The sequence below is a fragment of the Periplaneta americana genome, chromosome 16, assembly GCF_040183065.1.
Source record: "Periplaneta americana isolate PAMFEO1 chromosome 16, P.americana_PAMFEO1_priV1, whole genome shotgun sequence".
Classification (NCBI taxonomy): domain Eukaryota; kingdom Metazoa; phylum Arthropoda; class Insecta; order Blattodea; family Blattidae; genus Periplaneta; species Periplaneta americana.
This window is the reverse complement of record NC_091132.1, coordinates 165,085,468-165,105,211: the sequence shown is the minus strand read 5'-3', so window position 1 is coordinate 165,105,211 and position 19,744 is coordinate 165,085,468. Positions and strand designations below refer to the sequence as shown.

General features: G+C 36.1%; 1 protein-coding gene across 2 annotated transcripts in view; it reads right to left on the bottom strand.

Moving 5' to 3' along the window:
• Positions 1-9,217, bottom strand: part of LOC138691769 (gastrula zinc finger protein XlCGF28.1-like) — a 218,554-nt gene extending 209,337 nt beyond the window's left edge. For both annotated transcript variants that reach the window (XM_069814140.1, XM_069814139.1), the window contains exons 1-2: positions 9,082-9,217; positions 1,723-1,820 (exon numbers count right to left, since the gene is read on the bottom strand). In XM_069814140.1, the coding sequence (XP_069670241.1) occupies positions 1,723-1,815 (93 nt within the window). In that variant the 5' untranslated portion in view covers positions 1,816-1,820; positions 9,082-9,217. The remainder of the gene's footprint in view (positions 1-1,722; positions 1,821-9,081) is intronic.
• Positions 9,218-19,744: the final 10,527 nt, after the last annotated feature.

Below are 19,744 nucleotides of genomic sequence, written 5' to 3'. Positions count from 1 at the left end.
GCAGATTTGAGAGTATAAATTTCCTCTGAGCAGACTACTGAGTTTTTCGCTGCAGACTTTGAGAACACAGAATGCAGTCCAGAGGGCTATAACAGGCGAGAGCGATCCAATCCAATCTTTTTCCTATTAATCGCTTTCAACTCTAAGCAGCCTCCACTCAAAACTATAACATCGTTTCTTACCAACATTCCGACACTGAATTTAAATATACAGTGTTCGTTGGGAGACGGGAGGGAATAAGACCTTTGGGGAGGCCGAGACGTAGATGGGACGATAATATTAAATGGATTTGAGGGAGATGGGATATAATGCTAGAGATTAGAATGATCGTGCTAAGGACATGAACCGATGGCGGGCTTATGTGAAGGCAGCAATGAACCTCCGGGTTACTTAAAAGCTATAACTAAGGATATACTGACTTTTAAAGGATCAAGAAGGCTGTAGAGATGAGAATTAAGTAGAATGTTTCTATTCTTACGAAAATGAGTATGTTCTAGTGGTTATGACTATATAGTCACAGGAAGAACTTATACTGATAAGTACAAACCTTGACAAAGTACTTTAGTTTTATTCTTACTACCCATTGGGTGATAAAAAAAATGAGTATATAGTATACAGGCTATTAGACTTATTTAGTAAATACTCTCGTTAGTAAGAATAAAAACATTTGAATACGTAGAATATACTCAAGTGCCCATCTTGTACAGAATACATACTCATATTTGTTAAGAATAAAAGCTAGTATATTCACATTTTATAAATTCTTTCTCGTGCTATAATGAGTATGGTGTGTAGCAGGCTCAGTTCTGAGTATCTGTTGATTTTTATTCAGTTTAAAGTTAAGTCTGAAGAAATTTCAGAATTTTTTAACGTTGTAGTGCCTCATGGAAAAATATAGAAAAATACGTGACCATGTGGATCCAAAGAACTTCATAAACCTTTAACTTTTCACAAAAGGAAATGTAAATTGGTTAAACACGAAAATGTTCTTCGTAAAAAAAGATCTATAAAAATATGAATGACTATGAAATGATAAGGTTAGATTGCATTGTTAATTATAATTAACAATTACAGTTTATTTTGCAAAATATGAATTGCAAAATGCAATTACTTGCAGCTTTAATATTGCAATGTGGTCAAAGGGGATATATAACACGAGTATATACTAACGTTTAAATGATTAAGAAGGCTGTTGAAATGAGTATATATTCGCGTTAGGTAGAATGCTTTTATTCTTACAAAAATGACTATGTTCTAGCGGGTAGGATTATATAGTCACAGAAAGCGCTCATACTCCAAAGTACAAAACTTGAGAAAGTACCTGAGTTTTACTTTCACTACCCATTATGTCTCGACTAGTCTTATCTAATGACAGCTGGTTTGAGTCTTGATGGGAGAAGAAATTATTTCAAACCATATCGGCCAGTGTACGATACACAACATTCTGAGGAATTAGAGGACATACAATATGTAGTGAAAACTGCTTCCACGGATCAGCTATCAAGGCTAGTGAGATAATGATAACCATACTAAACCCCTGTACAGGTAGGATAATCGTGCACCTCTGTTGAGGCATGTGACGCGAGGACAGCAATCGTCTAGTCGGTTTTGGCTCTGTGCAAAGAGTGGCACCCAGGATTGTTATACGATAGTTTTTGCATCATAAGCTATTTTGTTAAAAACGAGCCATTAAGAAAATAAATACAATTGCTCTCAATATACCTCAGATGAAGGCTTCTTATCTTCTACATCCGCGATACCACTTGTCTGTATAGCCAGTGGGTCGCACTCAGGTTCCATCTTGATCACGTCCATTACGACTGAAAAAGAAAATTAAGAAACTTAAATTTACATCCAGAATGCCAGCTATCTGGATAGACTTACTAGCTTGATAAATAATTCGGCATCTGCGTTGTATGTGCATTTCTGTGCGCACGTGCGAACACACACCAAGGATGTTTGAGAATAAGGTGCATAGGAAAATATTTGGGGCTAAGAGGGATGAAGGTACAGGAGAATGGAGAAAGTTACACAATGCAGAACTGCATTACTCGGTCACAATATGATAACACGCTAGAAATACCACTCCACACATCATCTCTTTATTCTTCATCTTTCACTGTTGCTACTTCTCGTCACTGGAATTCTCTGCCGCCTGAAGTCAAGGACTGCCGAACTTTAATTTCCTTTAAATGTACATTATAAATATATCTTATGATAAGTTGCCAGACTTAACACGTTGCAAATATTTAATGGAATGTGTTCAACTGTATTTATTTTTATTTTTTAATTCATTTTTTTGTTATTTTTATTGTGTAATCATGTAAATCGTGTTTATTTATCACACTTAACGGCAATATGCATCCCACTGTGTTGTTTTTTTATTATTAATCTATTTTTGTGTACATTTTATTCAATTGTCGGTTTCTGGTTTAATTATGTAAATCCTACTTAATTGTAATCTAATATATATATATATATTAATGTCTTTATTTTTATTTTTACTGTGTACATTATTTTTATTGAATTATCGGCTTCTGTTTTTATGTGATTCGTATTTGATCCCAACAACATTAATATGTATTCGACTATGTTTATTTTTACTTTATGAGGTAAATTTTTATGTAACTACCTCTTTTGATCTCATTATGTACCTAAATTGTATCAGTATGTAATTACTTAATTCTGATCCAGTTTTATTTTCAACTATGTAAGCAGGTTTTAAACCTGAATGAGTGTAAGAGAACGCCTTACGGCCTTAACTCTGCCAGGTTAAATAAAGCCATTATTATTATTATTATTATTATTATTATTATTATTATTATTATTATTATTATTAATTTTATTCTTCACATAACATAATTAGGAATATTAAATCCAGACGTTTGAGATGGGCAGGGGATGTAGCATGTATGAGCGAATCCAGAAATGCATATAGAGTGTTAGTTGGGAGACCAGCAGGGAAAAAGACCTTAGGGAATGCCGAGACGTAGAAGGGAGGATAATATTAAAATGGATTTGAGGGAGGTGGGATAAGATGGTAGAGACTGGATTAATCTTGCTCAGGACAGGGACCAATGGTAGGCTTATGTGAGGGCGGGGATGAACCTCCGGGTCCGTTAAAAGCCGTAAGTAAGTAATTATGGAGTTTGACTACAGCGCGGTTTTTTAAATAAGGGCTCTTGGTTATAGGGTAGTTTTATAAGAACACAGTGCTTCGCTTTTTATTTGTAGGAAGTGAAGGAAACATGGAGAATTGCTCCGAATCAACAGACATAATACGGTTCGTTCTCTCATCGCATCTTCAATCTGTCAGAATGCTTCCTATGAGGTTTATGAGGAGGTTGGTTGCGTGTCTTCTGATGGCTCTACTAGACGTGCTGATATCATCATAATTGATCGACATAAGGATAAGGGTGTCATTCTTGATCCCACAATCCGTTTTGAGATGCATGAGCAACAGCCACAAGAGGTGTGTTGTCAGCATCTCGGACCACAATACCTCATCACACATTGGAGATTTTCTGGGCTCATGTTCGGTGCCCGTGGCGCGATCCCACGAGAAACTTTAAATCAACTGAAACAATTCCAACTTTCTGATGCAACGATTGATGCCATAGGATCTCATCGTTACCTATAATTAGTAATCATTTGTACCCAACAAACTTTTATTGTAAATGATTTCCTACGTTTTCGTATCATTTATCTTAATGTTTTCTTTTTCCTTTCAAATTGTCACACAATGGTTTTCATAATTATTCCTTATGAATTGATTAGTAGGCCGATCTATTCGAACCCTTATTTAGGGTGGCTTTTTTATTAAAATTAGATAATTTATTATAATTTATACGTTTGAATTCGGCGGGCGTTGTGAAGATTGGTGGCTGTTTTTCAGTGGGGGTTGTTGTGATTGGTTGGTGGGTGGAGGAGTTCGATTGATCGATCGACAGCAGTATTGAAGGTTCTGTCTTTTGTCTCGACTTCAGTCGAACTGGATCGTGTCTTGTGTGCGAGTACTTAATTAATTATGCTGAGTTATCTGGTAGTTGGGGATATTTTGAAAGCAGATTGGAAGAGAAAGTGTTTTAGGTGTCAAACATTGATTAATGGTTTCAATGGGGTGATTGGTTCCTGGATGGTAGAGTTCGATTGATCGATCGATTGCAATATTCGAGGCTCTGTCATTTGCTTTTTTTTTTATTTTGATCTAGGATGGCAGTGGATAGACGTCTGATGTGGTGGTTGTACATCTCGCAGATACGAACGTTCGATTTGGTTAGAGTAGGTTTTTTATTAACCAAGTTCTACTAAGAAATGCGTGAGTTCTTAATTAATCATGTGATAGTTGTGCGTGTGAAAATAGTGTGGACATTTTCAAAGCAGATTGGGAGACTCTATATTCACCACTTCACGTCTAATTGGTAAGTTGCAGAGCTTATTATATTCGCTGGTAATTATGGATTTTAGACTATTTTTTTTAACTTTCATTTTCGCCTTATTTTACCGTCGTAAGCACCTATAATAATGTGTTCTTAGGTTAGGTAGTTTGGGTTGTAGTAAATTTCCGAAAAATGAAAATATTTCTATCGTTTTTACGACGCTAAAATACGGCAAAAATGGAATTTGGAAAAAAATTGTCAAAAATAATCGAACTCCATAATTACCTTAATTTTTAATTTGTTAACGTCAATAACCTTACTCAGATGAAATTATTATACCTAGTTTTTGCGATACTCTACACATAATTACCCATTTCAATTCCACAGGAAACTTCATAATCGCTTCCATTCTATGCCCCAATATCATTTATGCCAAGAAATAAACCTTTAAGTTTACTTAAAAAAGTGTTGATCTCTTTTCTCTAAGTTCTGTTTATATTGAAGAGAATATAATTGGTAATACTATACAAAAATTTGAAAATCCGGAAAAAATATGTAATATTTAAATAAATAAATGCGTAATTGTCTACTTTACGTATACTACTCATAACAGAAAATTTCTATTATATTCTTACACTATTGCAATTTATGGACGTCTCTTTCCAGTTTTTTTGCGGAAACATGTAGTTCCTTTTGGGCAGACATTTCAAGTTGCTCAGGTCCATAACAATATCACAGGCAATGTTGCAATGCGATATACTACGTTTTCATGGAGTATTCAAATCGTATATTTGTTACCATATTGAACATCCATGAAACGATCTGAATCTCAAGGTCGACGCGTCTAAAACGTGGGATCGGTAGATATTCAATACGTATTGAGTTGCATGAAAACGGATATCGCATTCAATACGATCTCAATACGTTAAACGCGTGAACGTTTGTCATTTGTTTGATCTGTCAGCTGTTTTACAAACAGAGAGAGAAATTTTGTATCTTGAAAAGGTATGTTGTAATACATAATATTGTGTTTTTTCCTGAAAACCAATATTCCCATTCTTCATTAACGCCAGAATATTAAGTTTTCAAGCGCCTCATTAAGAAAACGCAACATTCTTTATAGCTAAAGCCTGCAGTGGCCAACATCCTAACAAGTCATCTATGCTAAAAATAAATCAGTAGCCAAAATTTTTCTGGTAATTTTCGATTTTCCAAAAATAATTGGTGTTAACATGTATAATTAACCATCCTGAAACCGAAAATCGCTTTTTTGAAATTTTTGTTTCTATGTCTGTCTGTCTGTCTGTCGGATCTTTGTTACCTTTTCACGCAATAACAGCTGAACGGATTTCGATGAAAATTGGAATATAAATTAAGTTCATTGTAACTTAGATTTTAGGCTATATGACATTCAAACTTTTTTATTTAAAAGGGGGTTATATGGGAGCCTGAATTAAATAAATCGAAATACCTCGCTTATTATTGATTTTTGTCAAATATGTTACATAACACAAGTATCTTTAAAAATGATTTCCGATAAGTTTTATTCTTTGCAAAATTTTGATAGCACTGATATTTAATGAGATAAATGAGTTTTAAAATTACAATAGAATATATTTTCACCGCTGCCTCAGATTATAGCATTGTTGTTCCTGCAGTAACTCCTATGTGCAAAATATAAAATTTTTGAGTAGGAAGAAAAAACACATTTATTCATTTCATGGCAATGGTACAAAGGAGGTCGTGAATTCTTACATTTTCGAAAGAAATATATATAATTACATATCACTATATATGCTGTATCACCATTTAAGTTATTTGAAGGGTTCAGAACCATAGCGGGCCAAGCGCCATTTACTGAAGACGTAGAAAACTATGCTTAAAATTAAGTTAATTACCTTAATTCAATGGAAACATATAGCAAGTAATATAAAGTATACACATTAAAACTAAATATGTCAATCTTCATTAAACTATGGTTGCATGTAATAACAATTAAGAAACATATTAAAGGAATTGTCATTGCACCAAATGAATGGTCTCTGGAACAAAGTGGTATCACTTTAATTATTTAAATACAATTTAAATTAAGTAAGATATTAAACGATTTATCCTTCTATCAAACACGAATGTTCCCTGGATCAAACCTACTATTTTAATTATGCAATTACTTTATATTTATTTCTAACAGGTGCAGCGGAGTGCATGGATACGGCTAGTTAACCAATATAACTATTTTCGAAACTTCAGCTTCCGTAGTCAATTCGTTTTCAATGCGTATCGAATACTGCATGAAAACAGGGATGGCACAATCATATTCAATACCGGTACGGTAAATGTATCGAAATCGATTTGAATACTTCATGAACACGTAGCACATCTCTGAGAAAAATGTGCTTTGTTATGATTATATACTATACACTGTTTTTATATAGTTCCAAAGATAGCTTAATTCATCGCATCTTTGCCAATGCATATTCATTATTACGTCAATTACTCCATTCTGGGAATTGTTCCCTGGAGTTTCATGAATCACATCAGGTGATCATTTCAAAATGGTGTCCGTGAACTAGGCATTAGCCGAGAAATGTGTAGCCTAAACATCTAACAACCTACAATATATTATGATAGTATAAGTTATTTTGTGCAGAGAGTTACCCAACAGTTTCGTATAGCCTACTACACAACACTCCATCAATATTGATTTCTTTTGGAAGTAATATCTTCAGAACAACTTGTGGGGCGTTCCAAGATACTATCCTTTGTCGCTAGAGCGCTAGTCGTTTAACTTCGTCATTTACTTTCTAATAATATAAATAAAAACAACTAACAATAGGTACCGTTACCCTAGTCATGATAACCTCATAAAATACCAGTTGAAACTACTAAGTTAAATAGAATATTTAAGAACTTGAAATAAAATTATTTGGTCCAGGAGCATCTATATTTGGCGCAAGCATAATTAGTTGAATACGTTTCTTCATTGCAACTGTATTTAAATCACGAAAACCCAATAATTTTGGTCCAGGATGCATACACTTTGGTGCAAACATAATTCCCTTAACTTGTTCAATTGGTCGTATATGTAAATAACTAAAATATACGATAATTTCATACAGGGATATGCGTTTAAGATGTTTCTGAATAACTCAGTAAATCATTAAAAACCAATGTAAATTGAGAGTAAGTTGTATACGAATATATGCTATAAGCCTACATATCTTTTGCCCCCACTGGGCATCGTCGTTACGTAAGAAAAAGATAAAAGAATGAAAAACGATATGGCTAATGAAGATTTTAAGAAATAGACGAAGGTTCATCGTTCTTAATGATTTTCAGACAAAAAATAATAAAACATCCATAAAATGGAAATTGCAAACCGGCGAGCATGCAATAAACACAAATTAATAAGAGCAAATTATAAAAATTATTTATCTTATGCAATAATTGAAGTCTTAAATGTAAGTTTCCATCCACGTAACACGTCATACGAAATTGAATTCATTTTATAAAAATCTTTAATATCTCTTCATTAAAGTTAAGTCATTAACTTAATTATATATATATATATATATATATATATATATATATATATATATACTTAAATTGATCTAATAATACACATATTTAATGTCATATCTTCTTAATGTAATATAGTCACAATGTAACGATTTTCATCTTTAACAAACACGTATTTCACAATAAATTTTCGATTCTAGCCTATTTAATTTAATTATTTAACTTTATTACTTCTATCTTAGATTGAAGAGCATCACCGGTCATAATGTACGTTCAAACTTATGCCGTTAATTAACATCAAAAGACAACCTAACATAGAAACATATCATGTCATAAACGACAACCACAACAACTTTGGTGAATGTAGAGTATCCAACGCCCACTGAACGAATATTTCACTTTTATCATTCCCAATGTTGCGCTGTAATCGTATATGCAAGGTAGGCTATAACAAAAACCTAAACTAACCAAACCTAACCTGTCAAAGCAACAAGTTATACTAAATATGTGTAAAATTGGCCTATGTCCCTATAGTGGGCGGGACATAAGTAACATTGACCACCATCTCTTCACATTATATATCATATAGATTTCAATTTTATTAATTTATTAGTGAAGACTTGCACTTCCATATATGTACATGCATTGTAATCATACGTGTTATTTTAATCAATCAACAGTAAGGATATATTTACACAAGAAAAGAGATACTGATGTCCCAAATTATGTTGTTTTTTATTATGTTTTATGCTCATTAATGTATACTGTATTTTGATTGTAGAGACATACGTACCTATTAGGGATGATATTGCTGCATAAAAAGTTGATCTGATGATGTCGGGATGACCGACGAAAGCGTTAATACAGTATTAAATTATGTAATATAAGGACTTGTACCTTACACATATAGAAAGTAAAGTCATTGACTGAAAATAAACATTTCGTATTACTTAAATGTAGGCCTAAATATATGTTCTGTACCAAGCCATTATACAAAAATGTGCAATGGGTGAAATCAATTCCTTTACTACAGTATAAGCCGATGTACAGCACAATGGCGAGTTGGATAGAAAGCCACGTAGAACTGTGTGGATGCCGTTTCGTTAGCCTACTCGTAAATTTCTGTGCAATGCAAAGTTAGAATATGCTGCTGTATGTGAATGAAAAAATAATATTTTTATACCTGTTTTGCTGCCACTCCTAAGCTTTACTCGTGTCCATTATAAAACAATATAATTAGACTTAATCCAGCAAATTTATGTATTTTTCAGCAATAATAAGGAATGCCGTATTGCCGTGATCACTGTTCAGTTCACGTAGAAGACCGTGACGGTGTGACGCACAGCTTTCTGGATTATGCTGCAACCAGAGTTGCCAACTGGATGGGAATTCCGTTAAAACAGACGGATTTTCAACGTAGCGGACGGGAAAAAGTGCTTTGACGGGTGACGGATTTTCTGGCGGAAATTACGATTTACATCGTCTTAAGGCATTTTTAGCTACTATCAATTTTAATTGTTTAATGGATGGGAGATTTTACTTTTTACTTGAACAGTCCTGCCTGATCCGAACTATGTTCAAGAATCCCTTTTTTCAAATTTCCTTGTAATCAAGTTAGATGTTGACAAATTAATCTACTTGAAGCAAGTAAAGAGATAGGTTGGAAGTAAATCCCGAAAAGACTAAGTATATGATTAGGTCTCGTGATCAGAATATTGTACGAAATGGAAATATAAAAATTGGAGACTTATACTTCGAAGGGGTGGAAAAATTCAAATATCTTGGAGCAACAGTAAAATATAAATGACACTCGCGAGGAAATTAAACGCAGAATAAATATGGGAAATGCCTGTTATTATTCCGTTGAGAAGCTTTTGTCATCTAGTCTGCTGTCAAAAAATCTGAAAGTTAGAATTTATAAAACAGTTATATTACCGGTTGTTCTGTATGGCTGTGAAACTTGGACTCTCACTTTGAGAGAGGAACAGAGATTGAGGATTTTTGAGAATAAGGTTCTTAGGAAAATATCTGGGGCTAAGAGGGATGACGTTACAGGAGAATGGAGAAAGTTACACAACGCAGAACTGCACGCATTGTATTCTTCACCTGACATAATTAGGAACATTAAATCCAGACGTTTGAGATGGGCAGGGCATGTAGCACGTATGGGCGAATCCAGAAATGCATATGGAGTGTTAGTTGGGAGGCCAGAGAGGAAAAGACCTTTAGGGAGGCCGAAACGTAGATGGGAAGATAATATTCAAATGGATTTGGGGAGGTGGGATATGATGATAGAGACTGGAATAATCTTGCTCAGAAAAGGGACCGATAGCGGGCTTATGTGAGGGCAGCAATGAACCTCCAGGTTCCTTAAAAGCCAGTATATATATATATATATATATATATATATATATATATATATATATATATATATATATATGGTCTTATTGTTTTTTTTTTATTTTGAGGGATTCTGACGAATTTCCAGGTGTTATACGACGGGGATACAATTTGTATGTTGGCAACACTGCTGCCAACTGCTTACATCATGATGCACATATATTACATAAGAACGATGCAGTTCTAATCTTCCAAACCATTTTAGAATTTAGAGTTTGCTCTGTGGTAGCGTGCCTGCCTCCAGACTAGCCGGCCCGGATTCGATTCCCGGCGGGATCAGAAATTTTAATCACCTTATTGTGCACCAATATACCTGGTTAAATCCAAAATCTTCGCAGTGCATATGAAGGGAAGGCATATGTCACTGTTGATAGCAATTCGTCCCTCGGATGGGGACGTTAAGCCTGGCGGCCTCCTTGGTGCTATTGGACAGGAGTAGGCTACGTGCCGGCATGGGTTTCCCCTTCTCCCTTCCTCACCTTCATCATCATCACTCATCTCCAGACTTCCACATACACTCACCCCAGTACACGACATAACTCTCCAAAGATACTCATCATGTACAGCGTGTACAACTAGAAAATGGTCACAATTCTGCCATCTATCCGCAATATGCGGAACCCGAATCACGCAAGTGAAGTGGGTGGGCATTGGATTCACACATTTTACAATTTTATACCGTTCCATGTCGTTAACGTTGGAACTCTGCAGGTTCTAACAGATTTTCGGTGGCAATTTGCTTAAACTTTTCTGTCGCTAAAGTAGGGATTTTCAACAACTTCTACCGATAAAAATAAAACTTTCCTTTATAATCTAGTGCAGAGATGGGCTCGTGCCTCAATTCAAAAATAATGCCTCACTGACTTTCATAGAGCTTATCGCTCTGAGTGGCATCATCTTCACAGTCCCCGTTCCTCCCTCACGCAGGTCCTAGGCGTGGGCAGGTTCTATGTCAGTTTCATAAGCAATATCAGTAGTGGCACAATGGCATTATCAAAGCAGTGTGTACGCGTTAGAAAACGATTATTTCTTGAGAAATGGGAGGAAGAGTTTTTTTCTGTTTAGAAGGGGAGAACATAAGATGTATGTTATGCTCGAAAATCCTATTAGGCACGAATAAATTTAATATACAACGACATTACTCCTTATGTCATAAAGAACATGCTGAATTAGAAGATAAGACAAATTAAATGTTATTTTTCGTACTATTCCGAAGAACATTTATGATCTTAACATTTGCATAGTATACTAAATACGATATTATACCTTAAACACGATGCATTAAAAGGTACGAGGAATTAAATGTTGTTTGTACGTTCCAAAAGAAATTTATAAAAAAATATATATCAAATGTGCGTAGAAAACGAAATATGATTTTCTCAAATTATTTTAGGTCGAGAACGTGCAAATCTATTAAGTAATCTTGATAAACGCCAGAATATTCAAGAAAACAAACGTAGACAACGTTATGGAATATTATTGGCTAGTAACGCATTTTCTCGCCTCTGATTTAAATCAATTCAATGATGGAGAAAAAATAAAGAGGTTTATGATTAAAGCTGCCGAATTAATTTTCCAAATTGAATAAAAGTTTTCGAGTCTCTCGTTAACCAAGCACTTTCCTAATAATTCGCCACTGGCCGCCTTAGCGATTATGATAAGGTGACGCAGGTCACAGCAGTTTATATTTCACATCCTACTCTGCAGTCTCCAATCCTAGTAAACAAACTATTTCAGAACGAGTGCCTCACGTAACCGAAAATTAACAATAACGATCTTATTTATTATTTACTACATCTCATCTTTATGTTGGGCACATGTTGGGAGATGTTTTCTAAATGATTCAATAATTTGTGAAAGAGTAGGCACTTATTTTCCTCCTGGACCTCTCGCACATTTTGTTGGTAATTAGTAGATTAGTATGATTTAATATTAAAATGTATTTTGTCTGACAACATGCAATTCATTGCTTTGACGAAACAGTTTACGATTCACGAGACCTAACCTAGAAATGTACTTTGTTTGATCCACAGATATATAGATATATATGGTTTGATCATGTGAAATGATTAGTACAAAGTCCGAAAACCGAATCCCACTTTGATATGTATACTTAAGAACACTTACATCGCCTAATAATTTTGTATTTAGTTATCATTGCTGTCTCTGTACACATTTTCTATCGATCACCCAAGTGCATGTATCACACCATGTTATATTTACAGTTATCTTACTGCAATCTTGATTTATAACCACAACGCAATGCAACACATGAAATAATGTATATTAATATAATACTGATATTAATTAATTATTAGTGTGCTCAAATGTTACTAGCTGCCAGCAATCAGCGCAGAAATCCAGAACAATTTGAATTTTCAGAATTTGCACTACCGACAACAGCTGTTCCTGCTGCCAACATAACTGTTAAAAATCACTACCAGTTGTAGTATGTTTCATTATCGAAATTCGAAACGAAGTTGGCAAAAGAAAATTCAACCTTCAAACTAGAAAATCACAATAATTCACTATAGTCTCGTCGCTCTAATTTCCGGCAGCCAATCGCGTTGCAGGTCGGCTACATTTAACGTGTGCGTCTTGTGATTCGCTTATGAAGACGTTATTCAATTCTTAAGACTCGATAAATACTTAATATAATCGCCCGCCATTTTGGCTCTTTCGTTGGCGTTCGCGGAAAGCACAGGAAGACGTTATTTGCCGCTCAATTATTTGCTCAATTACAGTGCGTTTGATTTATTATCATAGGAGCTACGACATGATAATGTTTAACGGTGTACCAAATAGATTCCTCGTATGGTAGCTCGGGACCGAAAGAACAAAAATGGCGAACGATACTACCTATCTAGACTTTATAGAGCCATAGGTTAAGGGTGTTTGAGAATAAGGTGCTTAGGAAAATATTTGGGGCTAAGAGAGATGAAGTTACAGGAGAATGGAGAAAGTTACACAACGCAGAACTGCACGCATTGTATTCTGCACCTGACATAATTAGGAACATTAAATCCAGACGTTTGAGATGGGCAGGGCATGTAGCACGTATGGGCGAATCCAGAAATGCATATAGAGTGTTAGTTGGGAGACCGGAAGGAAAAAGACCTTTGGGGAGACCGAGACGTAGATGGGAGGATAATATTAAAAATGGATTTGAGGGAGGTGGGATATGATGATAGAGACTGGATTAATTTTGCTCAGGATAGGGACCAATGGCGGGCTTATGTGAGGGCGGCAATGAACCTCCGGGTTCCTTAAAAGCCATTTGTAGGTAAGTAAGTGCACAGATTTCTTGCTGTATCGTCAGCATATTATCATTGTTCATAATTATAATGTCCCGTAACAAATATTTATTTTCATCAACGATGCCTTCGAGTAACACAATCAAGATCAGAACCTCCTCAATGTAATGCTTTACTGAAGGCAAGGCTGGATATTGGTCCCAGCGTGACGTCATCTGTTTAGGTGAGAGGGGACGATAGCTGCGCACCGCCTCGCCAGTATTCTTCCACCATGGGACATACATAAGTGTTGTGCCCATGGTCAGGTCTTTCAATGCAAACCCAGCATTCTCCAATCTTTTCTATTTTCTGCCTTCCTCTTAGTCTCCGCACATAATCCACATATCTTAATGTCGTCTATTATTTGATATCTTCTTCTGCACGAACCCTACTTCCGTTCACCATTCCTTCCAGTGCATCCCTCAGTAGGCACTTTCTTCTTAACCAGTGACCCAACCAATTCCTTTTTCTCTTTCTAATCAGTTTCACCATCATTCTTTCTTCATCCACTTTTTCCAACACAACTGAATTTCTTATTCTGTCTGTTCACTTCACACGATCCATTTTTCTCCACATCCACATTTCAAATGCTTCTATTCGTTTCTCTTCATTTCATCGTAATGTCCACGTTTTTTCCTCTCACACAGTGTCACACTCCACACAAAACACTTCACTAGTCTATTCCTTAGTTCTTTTTCCAGAGGTCCCCAGAAGTTGCTCCTTTCCCTGTTAAAAGCTTCCTTTACTCATCTTTGCGATTTTTCTTGGGAAGGATAAATGCGCTAACTTCCCATTGCTTTCCGCACACCACTGTCTCTTTTGAATCTTAGTAGATCCCAGGGGCCCAAGCGTGGCGGTGAGAGAGTGGATTTGACTAATTGGGCCCTCCAGACTTCACCGAAACTCACCGCAAGGGTTAAATATTAGTTCTATCAGGATTTTTGACCTGATCAGAACCGGGAAATCCCAATTAGCCTTTGCCCCCCGCATCCTGGACGAACTTGTACAAATCGTCAGAAAATCTTGGAGGGGGGGATTGGGCCACTTTTTCTGCAAATGCTTCTTTATTGTGCCCTCGTAGTTCAGTCGGAAAAACGTCGGAATTTAGAAGTAAACGTCTCAGTTTCATTTCCTCGTCACTGCTTTTCATGTTATTGTGTTTGAAGATAGTATAATATAATAATATAAAAAGAAAAAAAAACTAACACCAGTATATGCAACTGTATTGTTCCAAGTCTAATATTAAATTTATATTATTTATGTCGCTTAAGAACAATAACAGAATATAAATGATAACTTGAATATTATTTATATGGCTAACAACGATAACAGAATATAAATAACTTCAATACTATTTATACAGGATCACTAAAGAACGATAACAATATAAATGGTAAATATCGGTTTGTTTAATTAATATAAGATATTATACAATATATAATTAATTATTTAAGGCGATCTTGGATCTGTGTGGAGGACGGTTGAACTTCATTAGTAGAAGGGGTGGGAGTGAAGTATATTCGAAAACTCAGGTGCAATAAAAATTGAAGTAAAATACAATGATCTCCCAGTAGTAAATCATTCGATGTGTACATTTAAGGTTCAATTAAAGTAACAATTTTATTTCATGGGTTTGAGCTACAAAATTAATTAGGTTTTCATCACAGATATTTCATTTAAGAATATTTATATATTTGGTTAATACTAATGGATCAAGTTTGTTGAAACGAATTGAGTGAATCACAACATTTATCAGGATCACGCGTAACTTATTCCTGAGTTGGTTGTGCGCAAGAAAGTGGCTTGTATTCAGAGTGTTAAGAATCTATTTCTCTTTAGAGAGCAGATCGCTGTGAATCAAACCGTAACCCGTCTCCACCTACGCTACTTATGAAATTTATGCCCAACCACCATCTACATAAGCGATTCACATATATCCGGGTAGGTGAATCTAATCAGGACGCGAAGTCTAAAACAAATCTGCTGTTGAAGTTGTTGTTCGCACTAAGAAGAAACTATCAGGTAGAAAAATAATACAATGTAAAGTAATGACAAAGATTATTCTCTCACTCTCCTATACATAGCAATATAGCTGTAAGAGAAATAGGCCTACAACTAGCATCGGTCTGTATTTTTCAGAGCGTGTGTGTAATTTGCTGGATTGTCTATTTGATATTGCTTTTATTTATGTTTACTTAATTATTAGTCTTCTTACTTTATTAATACTTAAAATGCAACAGCGAAATAAATATAGTCCTATGAAGAACACATCTATGAAACGAATATTGGAAACGTGTAGTTGGTCTATTTTATTTCGAAAATTGTTTCCATAGTAACATAAGAACAATGCGTTTAGGTTACAATGATAAGCAGTGTTAATGCGGAGCTTCTCCAACCGCCTCCAGTATCTCGTTGCATCTGTACTATGAATAATAACACACATCAAACAATAAACGCTTATATTTCAGAGCATTTACACGTATCCACAAATTTAACGCTTATTTGAATGAATCGGTGCAACACTCCCCCATAATTTGACTTATGTGCTGCTATGTGTGACCCTGATTGGTACAAGAAAATGTTTCGAGTTGTTTCTGACCTCTGTTGATTAGTATTAAAAGATGGTTTTCTTGCCGCTGCTTTGTGGCACAGATGTTCTAACTCACTCATTTATAGTGCGTAACACAACTTCGGTATTCAGCGTAATGGATGTACCAAGGACGGACGTTCTTCTGCTTGAGTAGTAGAGTCTCTTGTAAGCTAAGCTAAGCTGTGTGCACACATTACGCAGTTCATAGCTCTCTCTGTAGTGAGTTACGGATCTTATGAACCTAATTTGTAAATTAGTGAAATAGGGACCCAATGTCTGACATACATTTTATCGTCGACATACCGCATTTGAATTTCTTGTTTTCTGTATGGTGGTGTCCACACCCGTGGAGTAACGGTCAGCGCGTTTGGCTGCGAAACAAGGTGGCCCGGGTTCGAATCCCTGTTGGGACAAGTTACCTGGTTGAGGCTTTTTCCGGGGTTTTCCCTCAACCAAACACGAGCAAATGCTGAGTAACTTTCGGTGCTGGACCCCGGACTCATTTCACCGGCATTATCACCTTCATATCATTCAGACGCTAAATAACCTAGATGTTGATACAGCGTCGTAAAAAACCCAATAAAACAAAAAAAAATGTATGGTGGTATGCAGCGTACCTTAAACCTATTCGGGAACATTATCACTTCCCATCGACATCGCCTTCTCACCTGTACGTAATAGTAATATGCGTTACAAGAGCGGTATGTTGACGTTTTCATGGTCGAGGAAAAGATTGAAAAAGCGAAACGTACTTGAGCTTTTTTAATTTCCGAGAACATGAAAACAAACATACCGTTCGTGTATCATACATTATTTTGTGCGAAGATAGTTTATTACATACCTGAGAGACGAATTTCTAATTATTTGCAATGAAATCTCCATCATGGTTTCTGTTTAATGACGGCAACTTCGGAACACCAAAATATCTATCTTCAACACTGTTGCTATAAAATGTTTTCTGTATTAACTATACTCCAGCAGGCCGTGATATACGTCTGTCTTTTTTTTCCCCAGTGTATAAATGCGAACTTAAAACAAACGGTAAGGTTATGTAATGATTTATTTTTCATTTTAATATTTTAACAATATTATTTATATAACATATTGCAGTAATAACATCGGCATCTGGAATCTTGATTTTTTTCACGGCTTCCTTAATGTTATGTGTATCAGGAATGCAATAAGTTTCGTGGAATAGTAGATTTTACTTAATTTTTGCAAATATTTATAAACAATAATTAACATTGCAATTTAGGTGAAATTGCAGTGGTAAGTTTCCAATTTATAATTATTACTAAGTTAAACGTCTCTAAAAATAATATTTAAAAGCCTAAAGCAGTAAAATGAATGTCGCGCTTAAGCGGTAAGAAGAGGGAAATTGTTGTGTGTGTTACGTTGGGAATACTGAATGTGGTATTTCACACTTACCGCGTATTGGTTCTGTGCGGAAAACAAGCAAATACGCACGATCTCGCACAAACATAAATGCCTTTTAAGATTAGACAGAGTTCCGGAACTCTTACCACATAAATTGCACTTGTATGGCTTCTCGCCTGTATGTACGTGCAAATGTATTTTTAGTGACGCTGAGACAACGAAGGATTTTCCACAAACATGGCATACGAACGGCTTCTCCCCCGTGTGTGAGAGAACATGGCGTTTAGACTTTCCAAATAAGAATAACGTTTACCACAAACATAACAGTTGAACGTTTTATCGACGGCGTGTGTGCGTGAACATGCCTTTTGAGAAGGACGGAATTCGAATAGTATTTTCCACACACACTACAACTGCATCGCTTTTCAACGGCTTCCGTGCATTTATGCCCTCTCAGGCTTTGCGAAAAAGAGAAGCTTTTTAAACAAATACTGCAATTGAATGGCTTCTCGCCTGTATGTCTTCTTGTGTGCTCTTCGAGATATCCCGATTCGTAAAATTTTTTTCCACACACAACGCAACTGAATGGCCTCTGGCCCGTGTGCACGTTCGTATGTCTTCTCAGATTCTCCACTAGCGACAAGTGTTTTCAACAGACATCGCAAATGAACATCGCAGGATCCGTTCATTTCGCTGTCCATCACCCCACGGTGTAGAGTGCAATGCAGTGAACTGAGTACTCTAAATTCCTGCAAATTGTAACCGTTTTGTTCCGATTTACATTTGCACAGTCAGCTACGTCGACTACTTCTAGATATTTAATCATTTTTCTTAATCACTAATATATACTGCATTAGTACGTTTTGTGAAGATTGTGATATTTCTCTCATTTTTCTTGCACTTGTGCTTTTTGTATAAGTATCTGTAATTTTATTTCAATTTTTTATTTGCCTCATCTTTCTGCATTTGTTTTTTGTATATGTCTATTTGTATTCTTGAGATGTAGTGGTAGAGAAGGCCTGATGGCTAATCCGCCAGATTAAATAAATCAAAAAATTAATGAAGGAGTGAATAAATGAATAATTAAATAGATAAATTAGCGAATAAATGAATAAATAAATAAGTAAATAATTAAAACGAATTAATAACTAAGTAAATAAAAATAAGTTGTTAAATAATTAATAAAACAAAAATGAGTAAATAAATAAACAAAATAACACGCTAGATCATGAAATGCTTAAACAAGACAGAAGTCCTGTTACATGTATCACTGCATGAAGAGAAGAAAGAGTAGCAACACATCTTGGTATATTATTTCTGTATTAGTAAGCAAGCTGAATTCTAATAAATATTATTCAATTTCTATTTGTCAGTATTTAATACTCGTCAAGATATAAAATAATAGGCCTAATCTCCTTTTCTAATATAAACATAAGGCATAATAATATCTTAAATATAGAAGATGTGAAAACGTTCGCATCTTTTATTGTATCGGTATTTTAACGTACTCACGCGCCTGGGTATTGTCGTGCCGGCGTCATCAACAATGGCCGACAGAAACGACAAGACGGATCGTTTCCATGGAAACACTGTGGTTTGCTTTTCTCGGAAGAATAGTTCGGTATGTCGGGAATGCGAACTGCGTTTCTTTTGATGAAGAAGGGAGGCTATCCCTTCACGGCGGCAGCTGCATTTGCTGGGGGCTCTCGTACGGGAGCCTTCCAGACGGCGGGAAGACCTGCGTATGCGGTTGGACCGCGGAAGGAAGGACCTGCGGGTGCGGAAGGCGGACCCCGATTTTCGTTCGGTAAGCCCGATTTCGTCTAAATTGTGGGGATCGTTGGGGCGATAGGGTTGGGGGGCTACTACCTCTGGAGTAGTGGCAGTCCAGGGGACACGAGGGGTGCCTCCACGCCCCCTGAGCCTGTCCCTCCGCCTTCATCGCCTCAGCCTTCCCCAACACACCCCCGGTACTGTACAAAATTCAAATACTTTTATGCTCCCCCCCGCACTGAAATACACCCAGAACAAGTGAGACGACGATCACGCCGCTCACGCCGCACACACCCACCGCCATCTTCGCCACCTACACCAGTACCGCCACTACCCCCGCCACCCCCCATGGTATTCTCAGGGGTACTGAGAAAGACCAGGGGGCCGACCGTCCGCGCCCGAGGGTCACGTTT